The sequence below is a fragment of the Cebidichthys violaceus genome, unplaced genomic scaffold (genome assembly GCF_023349555.1).
Source record: "Cebidichthys violaceus isolate CVI_PGR_0920_01 unplaced genomic scaffold, fCebVio1.0.p SCAF_6, whole genome shotgun sequence".
NCBI classification, from domain to species: domain Eukaryota; kingdom Metazoa; phylum Chordata; class Actinopteri; order Perciformes; family Stichaeidae; genus Cebidichthys; species Cebidichthys violaceus.
In genome coordinates, this window is record NW_027176816.1 from 6,109,003 (window position 1) to 6,128,003 (window position 19,001).

General features: G+C 41.6%; 2 protein-coding genes across 4 annotated transcripts; both read right to left on the bottom strand.

Annotated features, from left to right (window-relative positions):
- Positions 1–8,919: 8,919 nt before the first annotated feature.
- Positions 8,920–15,589, bottom strand: ikzf4 (IKAROS family zinc finger 4). 2 transcript variants are annotated; one of them, XM_068733759.1, is made up of 8 exons: positions 15,481–15,589; positions 13,945–13,999; positions 13,715–13,822; positions 13,294–13,596; positions 13,023–13,190; positions 12,177–12,329; positions 11,914–12,045; positions 8,920–11,591 (listed from the first exon to the last, which is right to left on the bottom strand). In XM_068733759.1, exons 2-8 carry the CDS (start codon positions 13,982–13,984, stop codon positions 10,771–10,773), a joined length of 1,725 nt encoding a protein of 574 aa, XP_068589860.1. In that variant the 5' UTR covers positions 13,985–13,999; positions 15,481–15,589; the 3' UTR covers positions 8,920–10,770. The 2 variants fall into 2 exon arrangements, with proteins under 2 accessions (XP_068589860.1, XP_068589859.1); XM_068733758.1 differs by having other exon boundaries at positions 15,518–15,566.
- A 375-nt stretch (positions 15,590–15,964) lies between these two features.
- dnajc22 (DnaJ (Hsp40) homolog, subfamily C, member 22) lies at positions 15,965–18,864 on the bottom strand. 2 transcript variants are annotated; one of them, XM_068733857.1, is made up of 4 exons: positions 18,776–18,864; positions 17,621–18,223; positions 16,674–16,756; positions 15,965–16,526 (listed from the first exon to the last, which is right to left on the bottom strand). In XM_068733857.1, exons 2-4 carry the CDS (start codon positions 18,168–18,170, stop codon positions 16,350–16,352), a joined length of 810 nt encoding a protein of 269 aa, XP_068589958.1. In that variant the 5' UTR covers positions 18,171–18,223; positions 18,776–18,864; the 3' UTR covers positions 15,965–16,349. The 2 variants fall into 2 exon arrangements, with proteins under 2 accessions (XP_068589958.1, XP_068589957.1); XM_068733856.1 differs by having other exon boundaries at positions 16,674–16,966.
- Positions 18,865–19,001: the final 137 nt, after the last annotated feature.

Consider the following 19,001-nt stretch of genomic DNA (forward strand, 5'->3'; position numbering starts at 1 on the left):
TGACACAAGGGGCTGCCAGGCGGCGAGCAGGCAGCCATGGTGAGAAGGGCACAAACAAAAACAACAGCTCAACAACACAAAAGTCACTGTCTCTGGAAGGCTGGTGGAGAGGCGCAGGGTGGAGGTGAGGGCGTGAGGAGGGGGGGGAAAGGGAAGGAGAGCAGTGAAGTGTGATAGGAAGGATACAAATGCCACAAAACCCAGTCAGTTACTGTATCGCCAATATCTTTAGATAATAACACACTGACATCCAGTCGCTTGCTCCTGGGGCTTACTAATTGTTACATGGTCAATTTCCTTTTGGGATAAATCTTTTTCTCATTTTATTAGCAAAAAGCTTTCTGATGCTGTCTTTATAGGACCCTTAACTATAGGAGCAACATAACAGGGGTACAGGGTTATGTAACTTGATGCTAAGAAATGCAGCCACACTCCTTGCATTTGACCTGAGTGTGTCACTTTAAAATACAATGTTCATGATTTAAGCTTGAGAAAGGCAAAAGTTTTCACTTCATTGTGCTCCTTACAATAGTCAGTCAGTCACCACAGAACATGCAGAGAAGATGATATGGCATAATGGCGACACAGCAGCTTCATATTAAAATTCCTGCTAAATTGTGGAAAAATGTTTGCCCGTTGGGTGGAGTTGCCTTTAATATGAAGGGCGTGTGATAAGGAATTTAGATTTGGGTTTGGATCACCACACTGAATGATAGGCTGCTCACTGTGGTTGTAATGGACAATGTGGCATGGCTTGTATTTGGCACTCAATCCTGATTTGATTTCCGTGCTGCCTCAACATTTCATTGTAATCCCAGCATTCAATTGTGGCCAAGTTCCAATTAATTAAAGCTTTGTTATGACGGGAACACCCTCATTTGTTTGGTGCCATTAAGTGACCACAGGGCTATTATGTCCCAAGATATGCATTTACAGCCTCATCACACACATATCACATAAAGAATTATAATCAACTAAACCTCACCTAAAGTTACAGAAAACTACAGAGTGGATTAATAACGGTCAATAAAGTGGGTCAAATTTACTCAAATTCAATTCAGGTTTCTAGGAAAGAATAAAAAGAGTGTGATTGTGCGAATGTGTAAGTGTTTGTGTGAGTTTGTGTGCATACTCAAGCCAGTGTGTGTGGGTGTGTGGATGGCAGCTGGGAGGCAGACACGGTCCAGGAGAATCATCCCCTAGCAACTGACCTTTTCGGCAGATGGCAGTTCCAGAGTAACAGCCACCCAGCATCACAATGGCCGTGGCCTCCTAACATCTCCATCACTTCATCATCTACCGGCCTGCCACAACCTGTCACACACGGGAGAGAGGGAAGTTTAAATTCATCCCAGCATGCGTACACTGACTCAAATGTCCTCTCTCTTATTTTTTTATCCTCTCCCTTCAAGTCCAAAACATTCCACACACATCAGTTTGGGTCTGCCCTTAACTGTTCCCATGTTCCCGGGGTATGCAGCTGGCCAATGGAAGGGGATGAGAGGAGGATGGATTTAGGAGGGACACAGCGAACACTCACTGCTGTCCGCAAACCTCCAGACACTCTCAAACCACTGTTTTCCGTTGTTGGGTTTTTTGCACACAGTGAATCAGGGTGGGAATGTGGACAGACCACTCGACCATGGTGAGCAATCAGTACGATGTCTGTGGTCAGGATCGGTGCCCCTGTGGAGCGAGATGGAGAGCGAGGCCTGCAGTTAAGGTGGGAGGGATATAACTTTGCGGTGGTTGTGCGTGTGTGCGTTTGTGATATGCCAGCACTCTTCACGTGTATTAAGATGTCGTGAATAAGAGCCTCCTGTGAGTGAATTGGCATGGGGTGATAATATATGTTGAGTTACATACACAGCATACACAGCATGACCTTTTGGTTGTCTTGCCTTGATGGCCTTTTACTCTGTTGGCCCATTTTTTTGTTGATATTAAATACTTTCTAAACCTCAAGGCTGCTGAGATAAACACCTCTTCGCCATGAAACATCACCTCTAAATACCTAAAAGTGGTCTTCAGTCTATTGCAAACACTAAATGGTCAGCTTTAAGTACCGTTTGACCAAAACATTGGAATGAAAAGGCAGTAGTTATCCAACGTGAAAAAGGTTAAGTTCCCCAATCACGCATCTGTGAATGGTTAACCTGGCAAAAGTAGACAAGAGACAACAAACAGATAAAGTGACATGTCAAAATTGGTTCCACAGGAATTAAGTGTTTTAGGTGGAAAACTGTGCGTCAGAGTGCGACTTTAGACCGCTGTATATTCTGGGGGAGATCATGTGCTAGCAAACACTGTTATTCCTCCTGTAAACAGAGCTGTAATGACAGGGAAAAACGTTGGGCAAAGGACAACCTACAGTAGAATGTGTTTACAGACATCTGACAATGTATGGGTACAGCACGGCAACGTTCCAGCTCTGAGATCCGCATGAAATATAAGCACAAACTGTGGTGGAATCTATGTGACACAACATAAGCCTGCACATCATTTCACCTGTCAGCACGGATGAAGCCTGCATTTATTCAAATCAAACATACTAGTCAGTGATAAATGACAGCAATATGTGTCCGGCTATATTGAATGTCAACACTTCTCTTCATCCAAATGGATCTCAAACTGTCAAAATGTGCAATGTTTTTCGACAGTGGTATCGTACTGTTTTACATGCCTAGATGTGAGATAATGAAATATGACTAACCACAGCAAGTCAGAATTACTGTTTCTGCACTTAACCAATAAAGATGACTCTGATGTTTTACTATTGGTTGGCCCACCTTGATATCATCTGGACCACAACATGCCGTCTTTGACTCAATAAACAGTACTGAGAAATTTCTCAAGGCATGGGGCCATTATCTCTCAACTAGTAATACTGCTGGAAACAAAGGGAGAAATGCTCAGTTTTTGGTTTTAATTACAAGCTGTGTTTTACAGCGACAGTGGGCGAGGGCTCAGCACTGACACAGCAGTAGAGGAATGTTTATTTGCTGCAGTTTAGGAGCCGAGTGGCTTGCAGGAACTATGACACATTCCTGTGTCACTGCCTATCCTGCTCGCAGACACACTATAGCATTCACACTGGCGCCCCATGTGTAGGTTCATGGCTGCACAGACACACACAACTATTCCCTCCTAACGCGTCCTGCACACATCCACAAAATGTGGCATCTTTGGAATCTGTAAGCATGCCCAAACCATATGCTCATTCATGGCGATTTAATTTGACATGACTTACTGGGCCTAATACTTCCCCTGTGTGTCACAGTGAATGTGTGTGGCAGTTGTACAACAGTGACTTGAAGATGAATTATTTACACCTTACTTCAGCATTATGGTGATCCCTGGCCACAGTGTGCAAGCGTGCCTGTGTGTGTGTGTGTGTGTGTGTGTGTGTGTGTGTGTGTATGTGTGTGTGTGTGTGTGTGCTGATATTTGTGTATGTGCTCACTTGCATGTCTGCTGCACACACTTCTCCATCTTTCCTTCTGCAGTCCAATCCATTATCCACAGCATCTGGCAGCCAAAGCCTGTAAAGAAGACGTTTCTCTTGGCAACTGTTTTTTTAAAGGCAGTGACACAGGGGACAGCCAACCACAGGAGCCACACATCTTCCAATCTACATGCATACTGAGAACTGCTTGCATAACAGAACCACCCCAATTTCCCTCTCTCTCTCAAAACACACACAAGTTCTTTCTCCATGTCGCAGACACACTCACACACGATACTACTCCCACCCGCCCTTGTCTTTCTGCAATATACCCAAGCTTTGAGGGCTAATCGCTTCCAGAGCCAGAGCTGTCCTACAAATGGTGCCAGAAGGCTTTCAGTACATTTTGCACCCTAAAAAGCTCCTTCTGGCCCCTAAATGCATATTATGTGAGTGTAGTACATTAGCTGGGTGAGCTACACTGCAGAAGTGCTGTGATTTGATGTACAAATGTGGTAAATTTAGTGACATTAAATGTTGCATTTTGTTGACATGGGCAGTGTCCAAAGTGTGAGTTAAATTGTAAAAATTGCTCTGTAACTGTCATCATTTGGGATTGTATAACTATCAACAAATACTGATAGGGCACATTGCCTTGCAGAGGAGATTACTGAAAGATTAATTGCACCCTGAGTTTACCTAAATGTGTCCTTGGTTGACACTCAGCTGCTGAAAAATAAACACATTCTTTCTATAATTGAAATGGCACAATAAATGGATTGATTAATATCACATGCATACTGTAGCCCATTCAGGGTACAGCTGCAGTGAGCAGCTTCTTTGAAACGGAAACAAGTTTGGAGACATATTTGTTTTCCTTGGCTGCTAGTCATCAACTATTCTGTCATCTGGATCATCTAAAAGACAAATGGACGTATTAGCTTGATAGAATAATTGTTCTGATTTCGATAGGCTACCAGCTACACATTTATCTAGCAGCCAGAAGATTTCCTCTGAAAATCCCTTGATTTACTTTTTGAAAAATAGATGAATGAGGTGGCTTATGGAGAACTGTGGGGAGTGGGGCAGATGCAAGTCAAGTGAATTGCCCACTGTTTTGTCCACACATTAGTCCAGGTATAACTCAGGGGTCACAGGGATTTCTTTAAAGTTCTCCTTCCCTGTTCATAGTGGACTTTATGTCTTCTTCGTTTTCATCTTCACGGTTGTATGGCATCTGAAATGCTCCCCTGAGCCCCTGGAGAATGAATAATAAGGACAGGAGATATTTGTGTTAATGAGTTATATCTGAGGAAAAGATGCTCCTCACAAACACACCTCACAAGTCATGGTGCTGGGATATTAACCCACAACTTTGAGACAACAATGCTATTAATGAGCCAATATACCTTTTCCTTACACCAAAAAGTACATTTAAGGTTTTATAAAATATATCAAATGTGACTGCTAAACACATTCTACATATCGGCCTGTATTTCAGTTTAACTAAACCACAATAGTCTCCCAACTAACCTTCACGTGGAGTGTGAGGAAACATGCAGCAAGAACCTGCACTAAGTATAAGCTAAACACGTTTGAGAGAGTCGTTGTTTGTTTTACTACTGTGCAGTTATTTGTCATCATCACAGTGCTGCCTGCCATCAGATCAAGTCAGCGTGGAGGAGAAGCGTATATGATCAACGGCCGCCATCTAGTGGAATAAACGACGAATTACAAAGTTGGCTTATTCAATGTAAACAAATTAATGGATATGACATGTGCAATAACAACCCCTGTTACGTTAGTTATACAGAGTGAAGTGAACACACAAGCTACAAAGAAAGATAAGTTGCTGACGTTTTTTTTGTTTAGCAAACAGTTAACTAACGTTACATTTAAGGCAGGAGTAATGGGGTTTACGTTCGTTGACGTTGGTTGCCTGTCCTAGCGTCAAGTAACCCTGGTGTTTGCTAAAATCTTGGCATCCTTGACCAGAACATGGTTAACGTTAGACTACCGGGGGGCATTACAGTCATTCATTGCCAAACAAATCGTACTATATATTTCATAATTAACTTGATGGGCGGATATGATGCCTCACTTCATACCAGTTGAGGCTGCAGTCTCATATTTGTTTTTGTTTGTCAACCATTAGAGAACAGAAGAATAAAACAAACCTGTAGCCGTGGGAGAAGTTTGACAGAAAGGGTCTATTTTAACCAAAACCACATTTTTTTCCTAAACCTAACCAAGAAGATTTGTTGAAAGTCCTGAAGGCAAACTTCTCTCATGTGCAGACGGAGGAGACGGAGACGAAGAAGAAGAAGAACGTTAAGTCCCTTTTACACAATGTAAAATTGTAATGAGTTTGTTTCATGGTCGACAATGTGCAGCTGTGTTTAGTGTAGGTTCATGTATCCAAAACGAGCTTACACAACAACAACAAAACAGAGAGAACAGCCATGGGACGAGGTGGGCGTTGGGCGTCATGTTCAGCTGAGTTTAGTGCCCGCAAACCCAGGTCGTCACGAGGGTTATGGCGCATGCTGCCACCGTGTGTGACATCACTGAGGCTGCGTGTCACTCTACTGCAGACCTCAATGGAAGGTAGATGACAGACGCACGTCACCCAACCCGAATAATCAAGTCTGATAGAAATCCAAACACTAACAAGAGCAACATCTGCACGTTCGAATAACTTTGCCATGTTGACGAGAGACAATAACCTACATGGTTTTGTGCACACACCTGAGCACCACCATGCATGTGCGTGATTGTGTTCGAGTGATGGATCCGGTGGGGGCGTTCATGAATTTAGTCACCTTTAGTATGCTTTTGCAGATCCATAACTTAATTCACATTGTGCTCACAGTCAGCTCATTAGAAATGCACAGCCATTTCGTTACCTAATTAGTTCACTAAGTCCCATCATAAAGAGCTATCGATAAAGAGAGGAATAAGAGAAAAAGAGAAGAAGAAGAGAGAGGAAAACAAAAAAAAGACAATGGTTGTGGAACATCACCTCAGAAAGGACAATTGATGTCACACAGAGCATCAAATAAGATGACACAGAAACATGTTGTTTTTGGCTCTTTTTATTCATGATAACCTGTATCAATGATGATCACAAGTAAAGATTAAAAAAAATTTAGAGATAAAAGGGCTATACTCTATTAATATAATTACAAAACACATCGTTTTTACACTATTACCAACTTTTTTTCCAAAACATATCATAGGTTTATATTTCTTTAATAAGTACCTTTTGAGCAGCCACTTGTTTCAAATGACAGTATTCTGAGACTCACCTTTAGGGCTACAATCAACAATTACTTCCATAATGTATCATCTAGCAATAATTTCTTCGATTAAACAATTAATTGAATAGTGAAACGTGTCCATTATTCTTTCAAAGAGCCAATGATGCAACTTCAGAATGCTTGTTTTGTTCGACAAGCAACCCAAAACCCAATATACTGTATATTCCTTGTACAAATAACTTTATGCTTGTAGAACAGATAATGTGTATTAGTGAGTAGTGTGTTGTAAGTTGAGTAAACAGCAAAAGCAAACAAAGGAAAGTATCTATCAGAGGACCATGCCTTCTGAAAGCTTCCTGTTGAAGTCAGGGAGGTAATTTTTTGTAACTATAAATTCACAGCTAAAACTCACACAGGGATTACAAGCAGACTATTTTCTCAGAATTGTAAAAGCTGCGTTGCTCAAGTTACATTACAGTCATTTAGCAGACGCTGTTATCCAAAGTGACTTACAATAAGTGAATTCAACATAGGTATTCAAGAGAGCTACTAGTCACCAGAAGTCATAAGTGCATCTCCTTTTTTATTAAACAAGCATCTAAGAGCATAAACCAGAGCAAAAGTGCAGAGCAGAAAGAAACTAATACGAATACAATAAGTGCTAAGTGGAAGGCTCAGAGTAGTACTTCTTGAAGAAGTTGTTCAAAATTCTCAGACTAGCTCTAATAATTAAAATCTTGGGTACATTGAATTGTTTCACAGCAGATGTCTTTCATCTTATGAAAATGCAAACAGTTTTTAAAGGCAGTGATAGACAAAATTGAAAGCAAACTCCAAACTGAAGCGGTAAATTGGGTGGGGACATCAATGTGGTATTTACATGAGTTTCAGTTATTTCTTTTTTTTTAATCTAGTGATGGTTGTTCTTAGAAGTGGTTTTGAATTGCACCCGTAGTCAAGGGTTAGAAAATTGTCTATCAAATTTTAAACACATCGTAGAACTTCATGCATGTCTTGCTTTCATCAGGGGGGTGATGGGTGCATTGAACGTCACACAGGTCTGAACTTTGCTAAGTGTGTCGTCAAAGTAAGAAAGAATAATCTGTGTATGTGGCTTTTACATGTTGTGATTTGTATTTCTGAATGTTGTCATTCACTGTAGGGGTGGCTATATGTATGCACTTTTTAAATTGCACCTGGAATTTATATGTAGGAGCAGCCAAAACCGATTTTCCACTGCAGAGATAAAAAAAGGTCAAAACCACCTGAAACAGACAAAACAAGTCTGCTAAAATGTCATGTGAATATAAAGCAGTCTAAGTTTAGCCTTATTCATTGATAACACTTTACATATTTTAAATGTACATCTCAAAAGAAATACTGCTTACCATACCTTTAAAGGTTTAGCATTCAATATACAGTGCAGAAATATTAAATATTTTTTTAGATATATTACAGTTACACTTTATATATGTATATAAAGTATATATATATTTTTTACTTTTTAAAGTAAGGTTTACAATATACAATATGTGTCTTCTGTGACAATTAACTAATTTTAAATGTGTATTGATGTAAACATTTAAAAACAAGGACAATTACCTTAAATTAAAGTTCAACATTTCTAGACAAAATATATGATTAGGCTTAAATTACAATATCCAAAACACATACAGTAAAGTGTACCTTTGTAGATGTGTTATACTGTTGAAATTATGCATGCACTATTTGTTTAAATCACATGAAATAACACTGGAATATTTGTAGGTAGTAATGTAATATCTAATATAAACATTTTTCTTATTATTAACTAAATATACCATACAGATTACAGGCAGCTACCCAATTCTTTACATCCTAAAATCTGTCATGGACTGATGGATACAGCTTTATAAATTGAAATAGTAATTTCTTTTGTAGTAGTAAGCACAGTTAGAGGAATAGTGTTCGATCTGTATATATCGATAGAGTAATGTCCTGGGAGTCTTTGCAAAGCCTGTAAGATGTGGAATCCAAAATGAGTCATCTTTGTGAAATAAATACTTCAATATCTAATCTGCTTGTTTTTTTGTATTTTCACATAGGAGACAGAAACTGAATGAGAAACTCTTTTGTGTACTTTGATTGAAAAATAAGCACAAAGATGTGGATGCCATCATAGCCGAACTAGAGAAAATCACTTTTACAATAAACTCAACTTTATTGACAGTAAAAAGTTTCGAGAATATCGAGGGGCACGCATCTGTAACTGTAAGAACATTTTGGAAAGCAACATGACTTGTTGAAATAATGAGGCAGTTGTACATCTTTAACTTTGAGGTAAAGTGTTTCGTCATGTTACATCATTCACAAAATATTGTATAACATTTAAAAGTCTACACAAGGAGACAAAAACCCATGCCTCATGTTCACTTCTTGAAATTACTTCACATTTCAAAAATAATTCACAATTCAGGGAAAAGCAGAAAATGACAAGCACACATGCTATATTCCATTCACACACATTTCTCTACTTATCAAACCGAGTGCATTTTTAGATTACTTTTTTCTCAAACAGTTTCAAGTATATTTTTTGCCTGCGATCAATCAAAATTAAGTTAAACTATGAAGCAGCAAACCCACAATAACAAGTAAGAATACTGAGTTTGGTCTCATTCATGTTCCCAATTTTAACATTGTCAGATAACTCACCATACTGTAGCAATAAGGTATTTGGGTGCTATAAAGAAGCAGGAGGTAACATTTCATGGACTTGAGGAATATGCTGGATAAGATTTGGAATATAGCTGATTAAATACACCAAGGCTGAAACAAACAACACTAAATAGATAATCACAAGTGATAACTGAACAGATCGAAACTGATTTGTTAATTCATTTTAAATAATTATTTTTTTTATTCACTTACTTTTTGCAAATTGTTTAAATTCTCAGCCTCAACTGCTGAGTGCAAAACGGCAAAATAATTGTTTTAGTTGAACTGATATTCAATTCTCCATCACACATTGCAGTAAACTTCAATGTAGACCACAGAACCAGTGCAACGCTTTCTGTTGAAGGCCGGCTCCATTAAAAATGCACTGGTGTTGCAAATTAGATGATCATTTATTGTGAGTATCATGTGATTTATCAGTGCAGTAGAACAATCACAGGGGGGGAAATGGTAAAGCCATCAAGTGCTTCGGCAAAGAAGTTCATATATAAGCAGGGAACCAAAAAGTGCAATCCTGTATAGGTATAGCACCCTGGGCCATCTCAGTCAGGCTCTTACTGTACACTACATGGCTCGTGGTCTGATCTGCACCAGTATGCTAAGGCTCACTTTAAAATCCAAAAACCTATTTAACATCTGAGCCCTAAAGACCCTGAACGTTTTCAGTTCATTTCCCTCATAGTTTCACTTTGTCCTGATAGTCTCACTGTGCAGCTGCAAATATTCTCTCTTCTGAGGTGACTTCACACGTGCTGTAAACAATGTATTCCTACAGCAGCGTACTACTGTAGGAGTTAAGGCAATCCATTACTGTGCTTTGTCTGTGACAAAAGCTCCCAAACCCAGAGGTACAAAGCTCTCAGTGCATATTAAGCATACCTGACACACGACACAAAGTACCCACCTCAACCACAAAAACAAAGCTCTTAGTGCATACTAAGCATACCAAATAGAATTCTTAAAATGTACATGCCATGCTTACCTTAACTGCCTGTGCACAACCTTTCAAGAGTGCTAACTAAATCACTTAGCAAAAGATGGCTAGTTTGATTTTTGAGCACCAGTTCCCCTACAGTTTTTTTTAAGTTAAGAGGAAATCCCCAAAGAAGGCACTTTTGAAGCAAAACCAGTAGTTTTGCCTGGATGATTTTATAAGGGATTGCAATCAATCAGAGAATGCAATTTGCCTCCACTAAACTTTAAATGGTGCAATAAATGTTCTCACTGTAAAACCACGAATCCTTTTACTTACACTAGGGATTTAAAGCAACTGATCTGGTGCAGAACAAACAGGAGCCTACAAATTTAGAGGGCGACAGTCACCTCTCCTCATCCGACCACTAGCCCCTCTCCTCAGCCCACCTGATGCTCTCCGCGGCTGATGTGAGACGAGAACTCGTAGCGGTCCTGGCTGCGGTGGCCACAGATGTTGCACTCGAAGGGTTGGCGGAAGCCGTGGCAACCCATGTGGATGGTGAACATGACATGGTCCAGGAAGAGGATGCGACAGTGCCGGCAGTGGAAGGAGCGCACAGGCCGGCCATCCCTGTCTAACACCTGCACAATCTCCCGGGAAGAAAGGGGTGCGACAAGGCTCCTCTTTGCTATGGTGGGGGGCACAGGACACGCTCTCTCCCACTCTGGGTCCAAGTCTTTGGCCTGCCTGGGGCTGGAAGTGGAATGGCTGCGGGGCAGTGCTGGGGTTTGGTAGTGGAGGTGGTGGTTGTTGGAGGTACTTGTCGGGGCTGTAGCCCTTGTGCTCTGCTCTTCTGCTGTGCTCTCTGCGTCTGTAGAGTCGGGGCAGCCGTTGGGCGAGGTGATGTGTCTCCGGGCTGAGCGCTGGTCATCGCGGCCTTCACCTGCCTGCTGCCCTCCCAGGCCAAGGGACACTGCTGCCAGCCCGCCGCCACCATGGGCTCGGAGGCCCTGAGGAGTCAAGTTGCTGTTGACGGAGCCCATAACCGTGCGTATCTCCGTCAGGAAGGCAGGATGGAGCTGAGACAGTGCAGGCGGCTCATGGTTCTCCCTTTTGCCCCTGCTGCCCTGGAGAAGTGGACTGGCCAACCCAGCAGAGTCCCCAGCAGCCTGAGAGACCGTGAGGTCCGCCTCCTTCTCAGAGCCAGAGGACAATTCGTAAGGTGCTTCAGGTAGGTCGAGGTGTATGTGCTTTTCACCTATGAAAAGGAATATCAGTAATACACTGATTAAGATAAAAGGTCTCCTGGATTTACTTCTCCATTTTCATGGAGCAACATAGACCAGGTGTCTCCAAACTGGAAACGGCAAGTTGACTCTTAACTGACTGCACTGCGGGACAGTGGATAATATTAGACAAAGATCAAATTTGCATTAATTCTGTGCTTTTTCAAGCTAAAGATATAACGTTGTGTAATTTAAATAAAAAAATAGAATATGTATTTGTAATAGGTTATACATATATTTCTATACTCTTACTAAATATGAATAACATGGATTGTCTTATTAAAATTTACTCACCCAAAAACTTCTGTGGTGTTGATCTCTTGCGCTTGGTGATGCTCATAGCCAGTCTATCCACAAGCTGGATTTTTTCATTGGATGGCTGGAGCGAAGGTTTTGTAATTGTCTCCATATTTACTGACTCTTCACCTGCAAACAAAAGGCCCCTTGTCGTCAATATACTAACTAACTCATCTGTGTGAATATGTTTAACTTGCTTTATTCTATCTATTTGCATTTACTATCATGAAGAGACATTTTTGTGTGGTGTGATATGTTACCCTGTGCTGTCTGTGCAATGACTGCTGTCTGGTGGTCCAGACTCTTCAAATAACTGTGGCAGCGCTCTAGATGTTCCTCCAGTGTGCTCTGTTGTTTATAGCTGCGACTGCAGTAGCTGCACTTGAAAGGTTTTCCCACCGTTGGAGAAGAAGCTGCAATTCAGAGAAAACATACAGAACCGATAGATGGACAAAATTTCATCAAATGTAATTCACTGACAAATATTGTGTAAACTACTACAGTGGTGTTGTTTACTAAAATGTTTTTGGAAAGGGGATTTTTCAACTTACTATTGACTAGTTTTGAGAGAATGGATTTCCCCATTGATTCCTGATATTGTTCTATATTGCTCGGCAATGACGACAGAAAACGCCTAACCCTTTACCGCAACGCTTCTTCTTAATAAGCCGTCGGCAAGACTGACGTCAATTCGCCGAAATCCGATCGCAAGACTCCTTTCTTCGAAAATGAACCTCTGAGACCCGTAGAGATCCATCAAAACCTACTGTACTGTACTGTATGTCAACACCTGTTGAAAGCGCCAGCAGGATTTCCTGTTTTTCAAAATTTTTTAAATGTCATATTTTGTCATGTGTTTTACAGTATATTCTGGTGTACCTATTTCCTCTGAGCTTCACAGAAGAGGGCCGTTCTAATGAATCCCCACTTCTACCGCTTACCATTGTTTAATGCATTATACCTCATCACAATAAGGAATAATGTTATGGAACAACTGCATTCATCATGTTCAATAACTGATTAGGTACATTTATGAAAAATCTCTTCATGGCTTATGTTTGATGTGTTAGGTATTGTTGTATTGCACTTAAAGCTCAGTGATTTACCTGCATGTGTGCGTAGATGTCCAGCCAGGGCATCTCTCCGGCGACAAGCGTAGTTGCAAACGGGACATTTGAAAGGCTTCTCTCCCGAATGCAACTTGATGTGGCGCAATAAGTTCCCCTTCTGGGTGAAGGAAGCTCCACACTGGTTACACTGGAACGGCCTCTCGCCTATGAACACATAAGGATTTGAGAAGTAATCATTTCAAGTATTGCCTTTATCTAATGACATTTATGGTAATATTCTGTCACTGCCTTGCTGGCTTGTTCCCACCTGTGTGGCTACGCTTGTGCACCATCAGCACGTTGGGCCCGATGCAGATCATGCCGCACACCTCACACTGGAGCTTCCCATTGGGCAGGCGGAGAGGTCCTGGTGAAGCAGAGTTTGGACTGGCCATCTCACTGTAAAGGCTCCCTCTGTCTCTTCCGGCCCCAGCGTACTCTGTGCTCCCTTCCTCCATGGGGTCCCCTCTGTCATCCCTCCTGCCATCGTCGCTCACAGCCTCTCTGTTCTCTGGCTGTGGAGCACCTGGTGACTCATCATCGCTGCACAGCTCAACCTTGATGGAGTTCGCTGTGTGGAGAGACGGTGAGGGGAAAAAAAAATCACATTTACTTTCATACATACGGTTAATGAAGAATTCTACCATGTGTCCATGTGGCCACATTGAAACAAAGGAATAATAGCTGACCACTAAGGGAGCGGTGTGGTGAGGACTGCTGACTGTTTGGAGATCTTGCCGAAGGGCCCTGCAACCCGCTATAAAAATCATGTTCCGTTGATGACTCTCCTCCATTACCTGAGAAACAAATATGCTCATGTTATTAAAGTAAGCATTACAGTTTGGAGACTATACACACACATGTACAGTATATAGTTTCTCCCTTATATATATACAGTATATATATACTATAAACGTACCTTGTGCATATGAGCATCCATTGCAGTCATCAGCATTCATTCTCTCACCAGATGCCTACAGAAATATGATTTAAAAAACATTGTCAATGTAACTTTTTCCATTTATTATTTTTGAGAAGATCCAATTTTCCAAATCTCAGTCACATGAAAATTGCATATAATATCTTTCTTACTAACCACATAAAATATCCTTACCCGCTGTTTGCTGTTACAAGAATAGGAAAACAGATGGCTTGTCACTGTCTAATAATGAGTTCACTGTAAAAAACTAATTTAGTAAACTTTCTGCCCTCCTATGAGAGGCTCGACATTTATAGAAAGCTAATGACTGAGTGAAGGAGGAGTTGAAACTACTGGGTGTAGACAAAGTAGCTGGAACACCTTACACTAATGACATAAGCTCAACAAAATTCAATATTAAGATAAAACTTTATTGATACCAGGAGGGAATTTATCATTTTATGCAGCACAAGAAGACAGCCAGAGAGGTACAGAGGAAAATAATACAGATATATACCATGCAGATTTTTAGAAGTTAGAAAGCTAGTACAGTATACCTTACCCTAACCAGACTTCATAGGCCATATATATATATATATACATGCATACATATATGTATATATGTCTATATATGTATGTATATATGTATGTATATATGTATGTATGTATGTATACATATACATACGTACATACATATGAGATTGTGTTGCGATTCAGGGGTTACATTGACTTGCTGACGTTTTTTTATTATATGTTCCTTCTAATTTTTTCTGAACAGGTATGGAGACTATACCCTCATTTCCAACAAGATTTCCAGACAGAGAACATGTTGATTTTATATGACCAGAGTTAAGGTGAGGCTCTATTTTATTTCATGTTGGGGGAAAAAAGAGAGAGAGACAAAAATAGCCAGATGTACAATGCTGCACCTTTTGCTCAAATGGATGGCAACAACAATGGACAGAGGAGACTATGGAGCGAGCAGGGGGGGCGGAGACAACGAAGCGCAGGGGAAATTAATATCCTGGCATTGGCCGTGCACGGGGAGCAACAGGCGCTGATGCAGCCGGGAGACGCGCCAGTCACACCAGGGCACGGCTATTAAAAAAAAAAAAAATAGAAAGGGGGGGACGCGCACCAGCGCCGACCCTTGCCTGACAATCCTCTCTGGATTGTGCAGTAAAACATATTGCGTTACATTTTACAAATAACTACCATGCTTCTCCTCCATGTACGCGCGGCTACTTGTTCAAGCTGCTCGGTGGATTCGGTCTGTTATGACACCAGTCGGCTCATGGACGGTTCGAGACAGTGGCGAGACACACACACGGCAATTTGTTGCAGGAGTTGCCACAGTCTAAATTGTCCGCATGAACGCTGCTGTCATCCGACATGGAGCACGTCAAACTGTCCAACGGCTACACAATGTTTCTCATGAGCCGTTGCTATGGCACCCGACCACACGACAAATGGCATTCACCACCAACTCCTCACAAACATGCCGTACTTCACATTAAAACCGACGGATGGTCTTACCGAGAGCCGCGGTGAAGTCCGCAAGCCTCCTCCTTACCTGGCGACCGATCGGTGTTTTCCTTTTTAATTGTCTGGACGGCTGTTTGTTTTCCCAGGCGACGACAGCATCTCCGGGATTTTTTTTATTTTTTTTTTTACCTGGGAATCCCAAACAACTTCCGGGCCCATGCTGGGATACAGACCGAATAACTGTACAACAGAACTCCTGATTCAATGATTGTCGAATGCATCGATGCGTGTCAGCTCCGGTCACAGGTGGTAAAAATGTGATGAAATGTATGCCATAAGAATAACTAATATACACAACACTGTTATAGGCTGCTGCGCATTAATATCAGTTTGAATAAATACTACCTTTTAGATGGCCAGTATGGTGCGCCTGCTACATTTAGTACAATTATTTATTGAAAATGCAGACACGTGTCTGTTTATGATCAAGGCCTCTTCCGGAAATGCTGGAGAATGGAGGAGGCGGGTAATATCATACATTTGCGTCTTCCTTTATTACATGATTATTACATACCTTAATAATTCATTTCAGTAATTATGCTGTGACATAATAGGATTTGTACTTGGTGTTTTTAATTTAGGGTTTAAAAGCAAGCAAGCAAGCAAACGCACAATAAATAACCAAAATTGTTGTGATCAAATAGTTAAAGGTGAAAATACACATATAGCACCACAAGGTGGCAGCAAAGCGCTGTTTGTGACCACCTCTGCGAAGTAACCAATCAGACAGCTGTGAGATGCTGCCTGAGTCTCTGTGCATGCTCTTGATTTATGTTCCATGAACAATAACAAACAATGTCATCAGGGTCTCACTGTTCCCTCGCGACTATGCAGGCCAGTCAGGGAGGAATGAAGCGCAACTATGTGAATCGACGAGGTTTGTGCCGTCGTTGAAGAACCTCATAAGCCTCGTGGATCTTCATGAACATGGCCTCTGCTTCCTTGCTGGGGTTGTGGTCTGGATGCCATGTCTTGGCCAGCCCCCTATAGCTGCGAGTTATGTCTTCAAGAGAGGCCTCTGTGTCCAATGAAAATACCTGCAACACAAATATACCCTGATAAGCAGTGTGGAGACTATGACAATGTCAGAGAAATGACTGTTCAGACTGATGCACAGTTAACACCTTGAGGTAAAACTACCCTAACCTGTCACATATATAGCCTTTCCAGTTATGCTTGCTCACCTTCAGTGCCTCTTTTTCTTTCTCAGTGTACTCTTTGAGCAGTATTTCCAGCACCTTCTTCCAAGCGTCTTCATAGTAACCCCCTCCAGTAAGAACACACAAGAGCCGATATGGCATTAAAAGAATGTACTCAAACACATTTTTGAGCCAAGGCAGAAACCAGAAAATATCCAGCAGCGCTGATACACAGTCAGATAGGTAGTACAGTGTGGCTGTGGTGTTATGGAAAATACAGTAACCTAGTGGAGCAGAAAAGGCCAGCCAGGCTAGACCGAGCCTGTAAAGCCGTGGACCTGGATAAAAGACAGAAATAAATGGATTTTCAGTGAGTCTTAGAGATTTAGAGAGAAGCAGTATTATCATGATGTAAAAGGCAGTCTGTCACGGCCTCCTGTTTCCCCCTGTGTTTCCCTCTTCCCCTGTGTCTCTTGTTTTTACCCTGTCTGTCTGTCTGTGTGTGTGTGTGTGTGTGTGTGTGTGTGTGTGTGTGTGTGTGTGTGTGTGTGTGTGTGTGTGTGTGTGTGTGTGTGGTGTGGGCACACAGCATTATATCTACCCCGGCTTTCCATCCACTCATCGCCAGATCGTCATTGCAACCACAGTGGTAGTTAGTCGTGCTTGGCCACTCAGCAATTGTGAATCCTGAGTTTATTCCTTGTGTTATTGCTTGCCTGTACTCACCCTGTCTCTCCAGGATCATCCTCTCTGGTTCCCTAGCCTGCCTGCCTCACCAGCTCATTCCCCAAACCTGCCACGCTCACACCCCGCTCTGTCTGCTCTCCCCTGCTCCATCTCAACCTCTTGTCATTCACATCACCCTCTATATCCCTGCAATAAACCTTTCATTTTGTTTTACTCCCTTTGTCTGTGTCTGCATTTGGGTCCAAATCTACAGACCGCCACAAAGTCAGATGGTATTGTTATATTTGTGTTATATTAGTTCTCACCTAGTTTTGGTGTGTAGCCAGGTGTCCGTGGAGCTTTGACCCTGCGGTACTGCGCAGCAGTGACACTGGCAGCCAGGCTTATAGGGAGAGGCGATAAGCTGCTGCCATAGAATATTGGTGAGGTTATGAGACAAGTAGTCAAAGTTTTTTGTAGATCCGAAGTCTGCTGGCCAATACAGGACACCAGATGTACCCCTGCACCCACACTTAAAGGTAGGACGATCAAGTAGAAGAAACTGAGGGAGTTCAGTGCAATCAGAGCCACTGTGCCAAAGTAGATCCCAACACAGACCTGTCCAACAAATCTGACAGGGCCTACAGGTGGAGGCCCCATGGTGGGAGGTGCTTTTCTCTCCTTCTCTGCATCTCGATTGGCCTCACCAACATATGCAGGAATACGTAGGACCTCTCTGGCCCAGCCAAACCCAAATCCTCCCAGAGTTAGCATCCATAACAGAGCATGGTTGTCTCTTCCTAAATATAAATGGTGAAGACCCAAAGGCCCAGCTACTGCCCACAGGGCATAGGCTACCATGACACTTTTAACCATCGCTCTGCCTCAGTGCTCCCTGTTCAGGAGAATTAGTCATCCGTCATGAGTACCTGCAATGAAGTAACAGAAGACTTTAGTCTTACCGTCTCTTGTTCTATTATTTTTTATTGTTTACCAATTTTACATCATGCTTTTGATCACACAACATATTTGAATCCCATGTGCTCCTATCACTTTTATGTGTTTGACATATTCCATTACAAGTCAGTGTTATATTTTGGTATAGTTTGTTCTATGATCTGTGTGCTGCTGCGTCTTGGCAAAGGGATTTTTAATCTCTGCGATCCACTTCCCTGGTTAAATAATATATTATGTAAGAGGGATTAATCCTAGCTTGTACTGGTTCATTGTCATATTAAGTCGATCCAAAACACAGCAGGCTGTAACTGTCAATGTCATTAAGTGTGCTTTTTGAGAGAAAACATATCACATGTTGTACAAAGTCAGAAATTGAGATGGTAGTTCCCAACATTTCTTTATAGGACAATCCATAGTTAATCTAACAGCTAAAGCAGCCTGACTATTCAGTGTTTTAACTTTTTATACATTTAATACATGTAAGACCTTTTCGTTTTTTAACTAATAAAAATAAGGTTACTCACTGAGCCCATGATTTTAAATCCTTATCCCGATAAATCCCTTCCTTTCCTTTCCGTAGTTGAAATTGTTGCATGTTGTTGCAACAGTTGGACTTTGGATCATGACAATCAAATTACGCTGCGGCTTCATCAACATTTAGGCCCTTTAACATCTGAACTGGTAAAATGAGGAAGGGACATTTGTGAGAGTTAGGGCACTGATTTAAGTGCTTTAAGGAATGCCTTAAGT

Excerpts from the sequence above, each read along its gene's own strand:
- ikzf4 (XM_068733759.1), bottom strand. The coding sequence starts at position 13,984 with ATGAATGCTGATGACTGCAATGGATGCTCATATGCACAAG. Across the intron at positions 13,191-13,293 it reads GCACAAGCGTAGCCACACAG|GCGAGAGGCCGTTCCAGTGT; the intron begins GTGGGAACAAGC and ends ATGTGTTCATAG. Across the intron at positions 12,046-12,176 it reads CATTGCACAGACAGCACAGG|GTGAAGAGTCAGTAAATATG; the intron begins GTAACATATCAC and ends TTTTGTTTGCAG.
- dnajc22 (XM_068733856.1), bottom strand. The coding sequence starts at position 18,170 with ATGGTTAAAAGTGTCATGGTAGCCTATGCCCTGTGGGCAGTAGCTGGG. Across the intron at positions 16,967-17,620 it reads TGGCTACACACCAAAACTAG|GTCCACGGCTTTACAGGCTC; the intron begins GTGAGAACTAAT and ends TCTTTTATCCAG. Across the intron at positions 16,527-16,673 it reads AAGAAAAAGAGGCACTGAAG|GTATTTTCATTGGACACAGA; the intron begins GTGAGCAAGCAT and ends TTTGTGTTGCAG.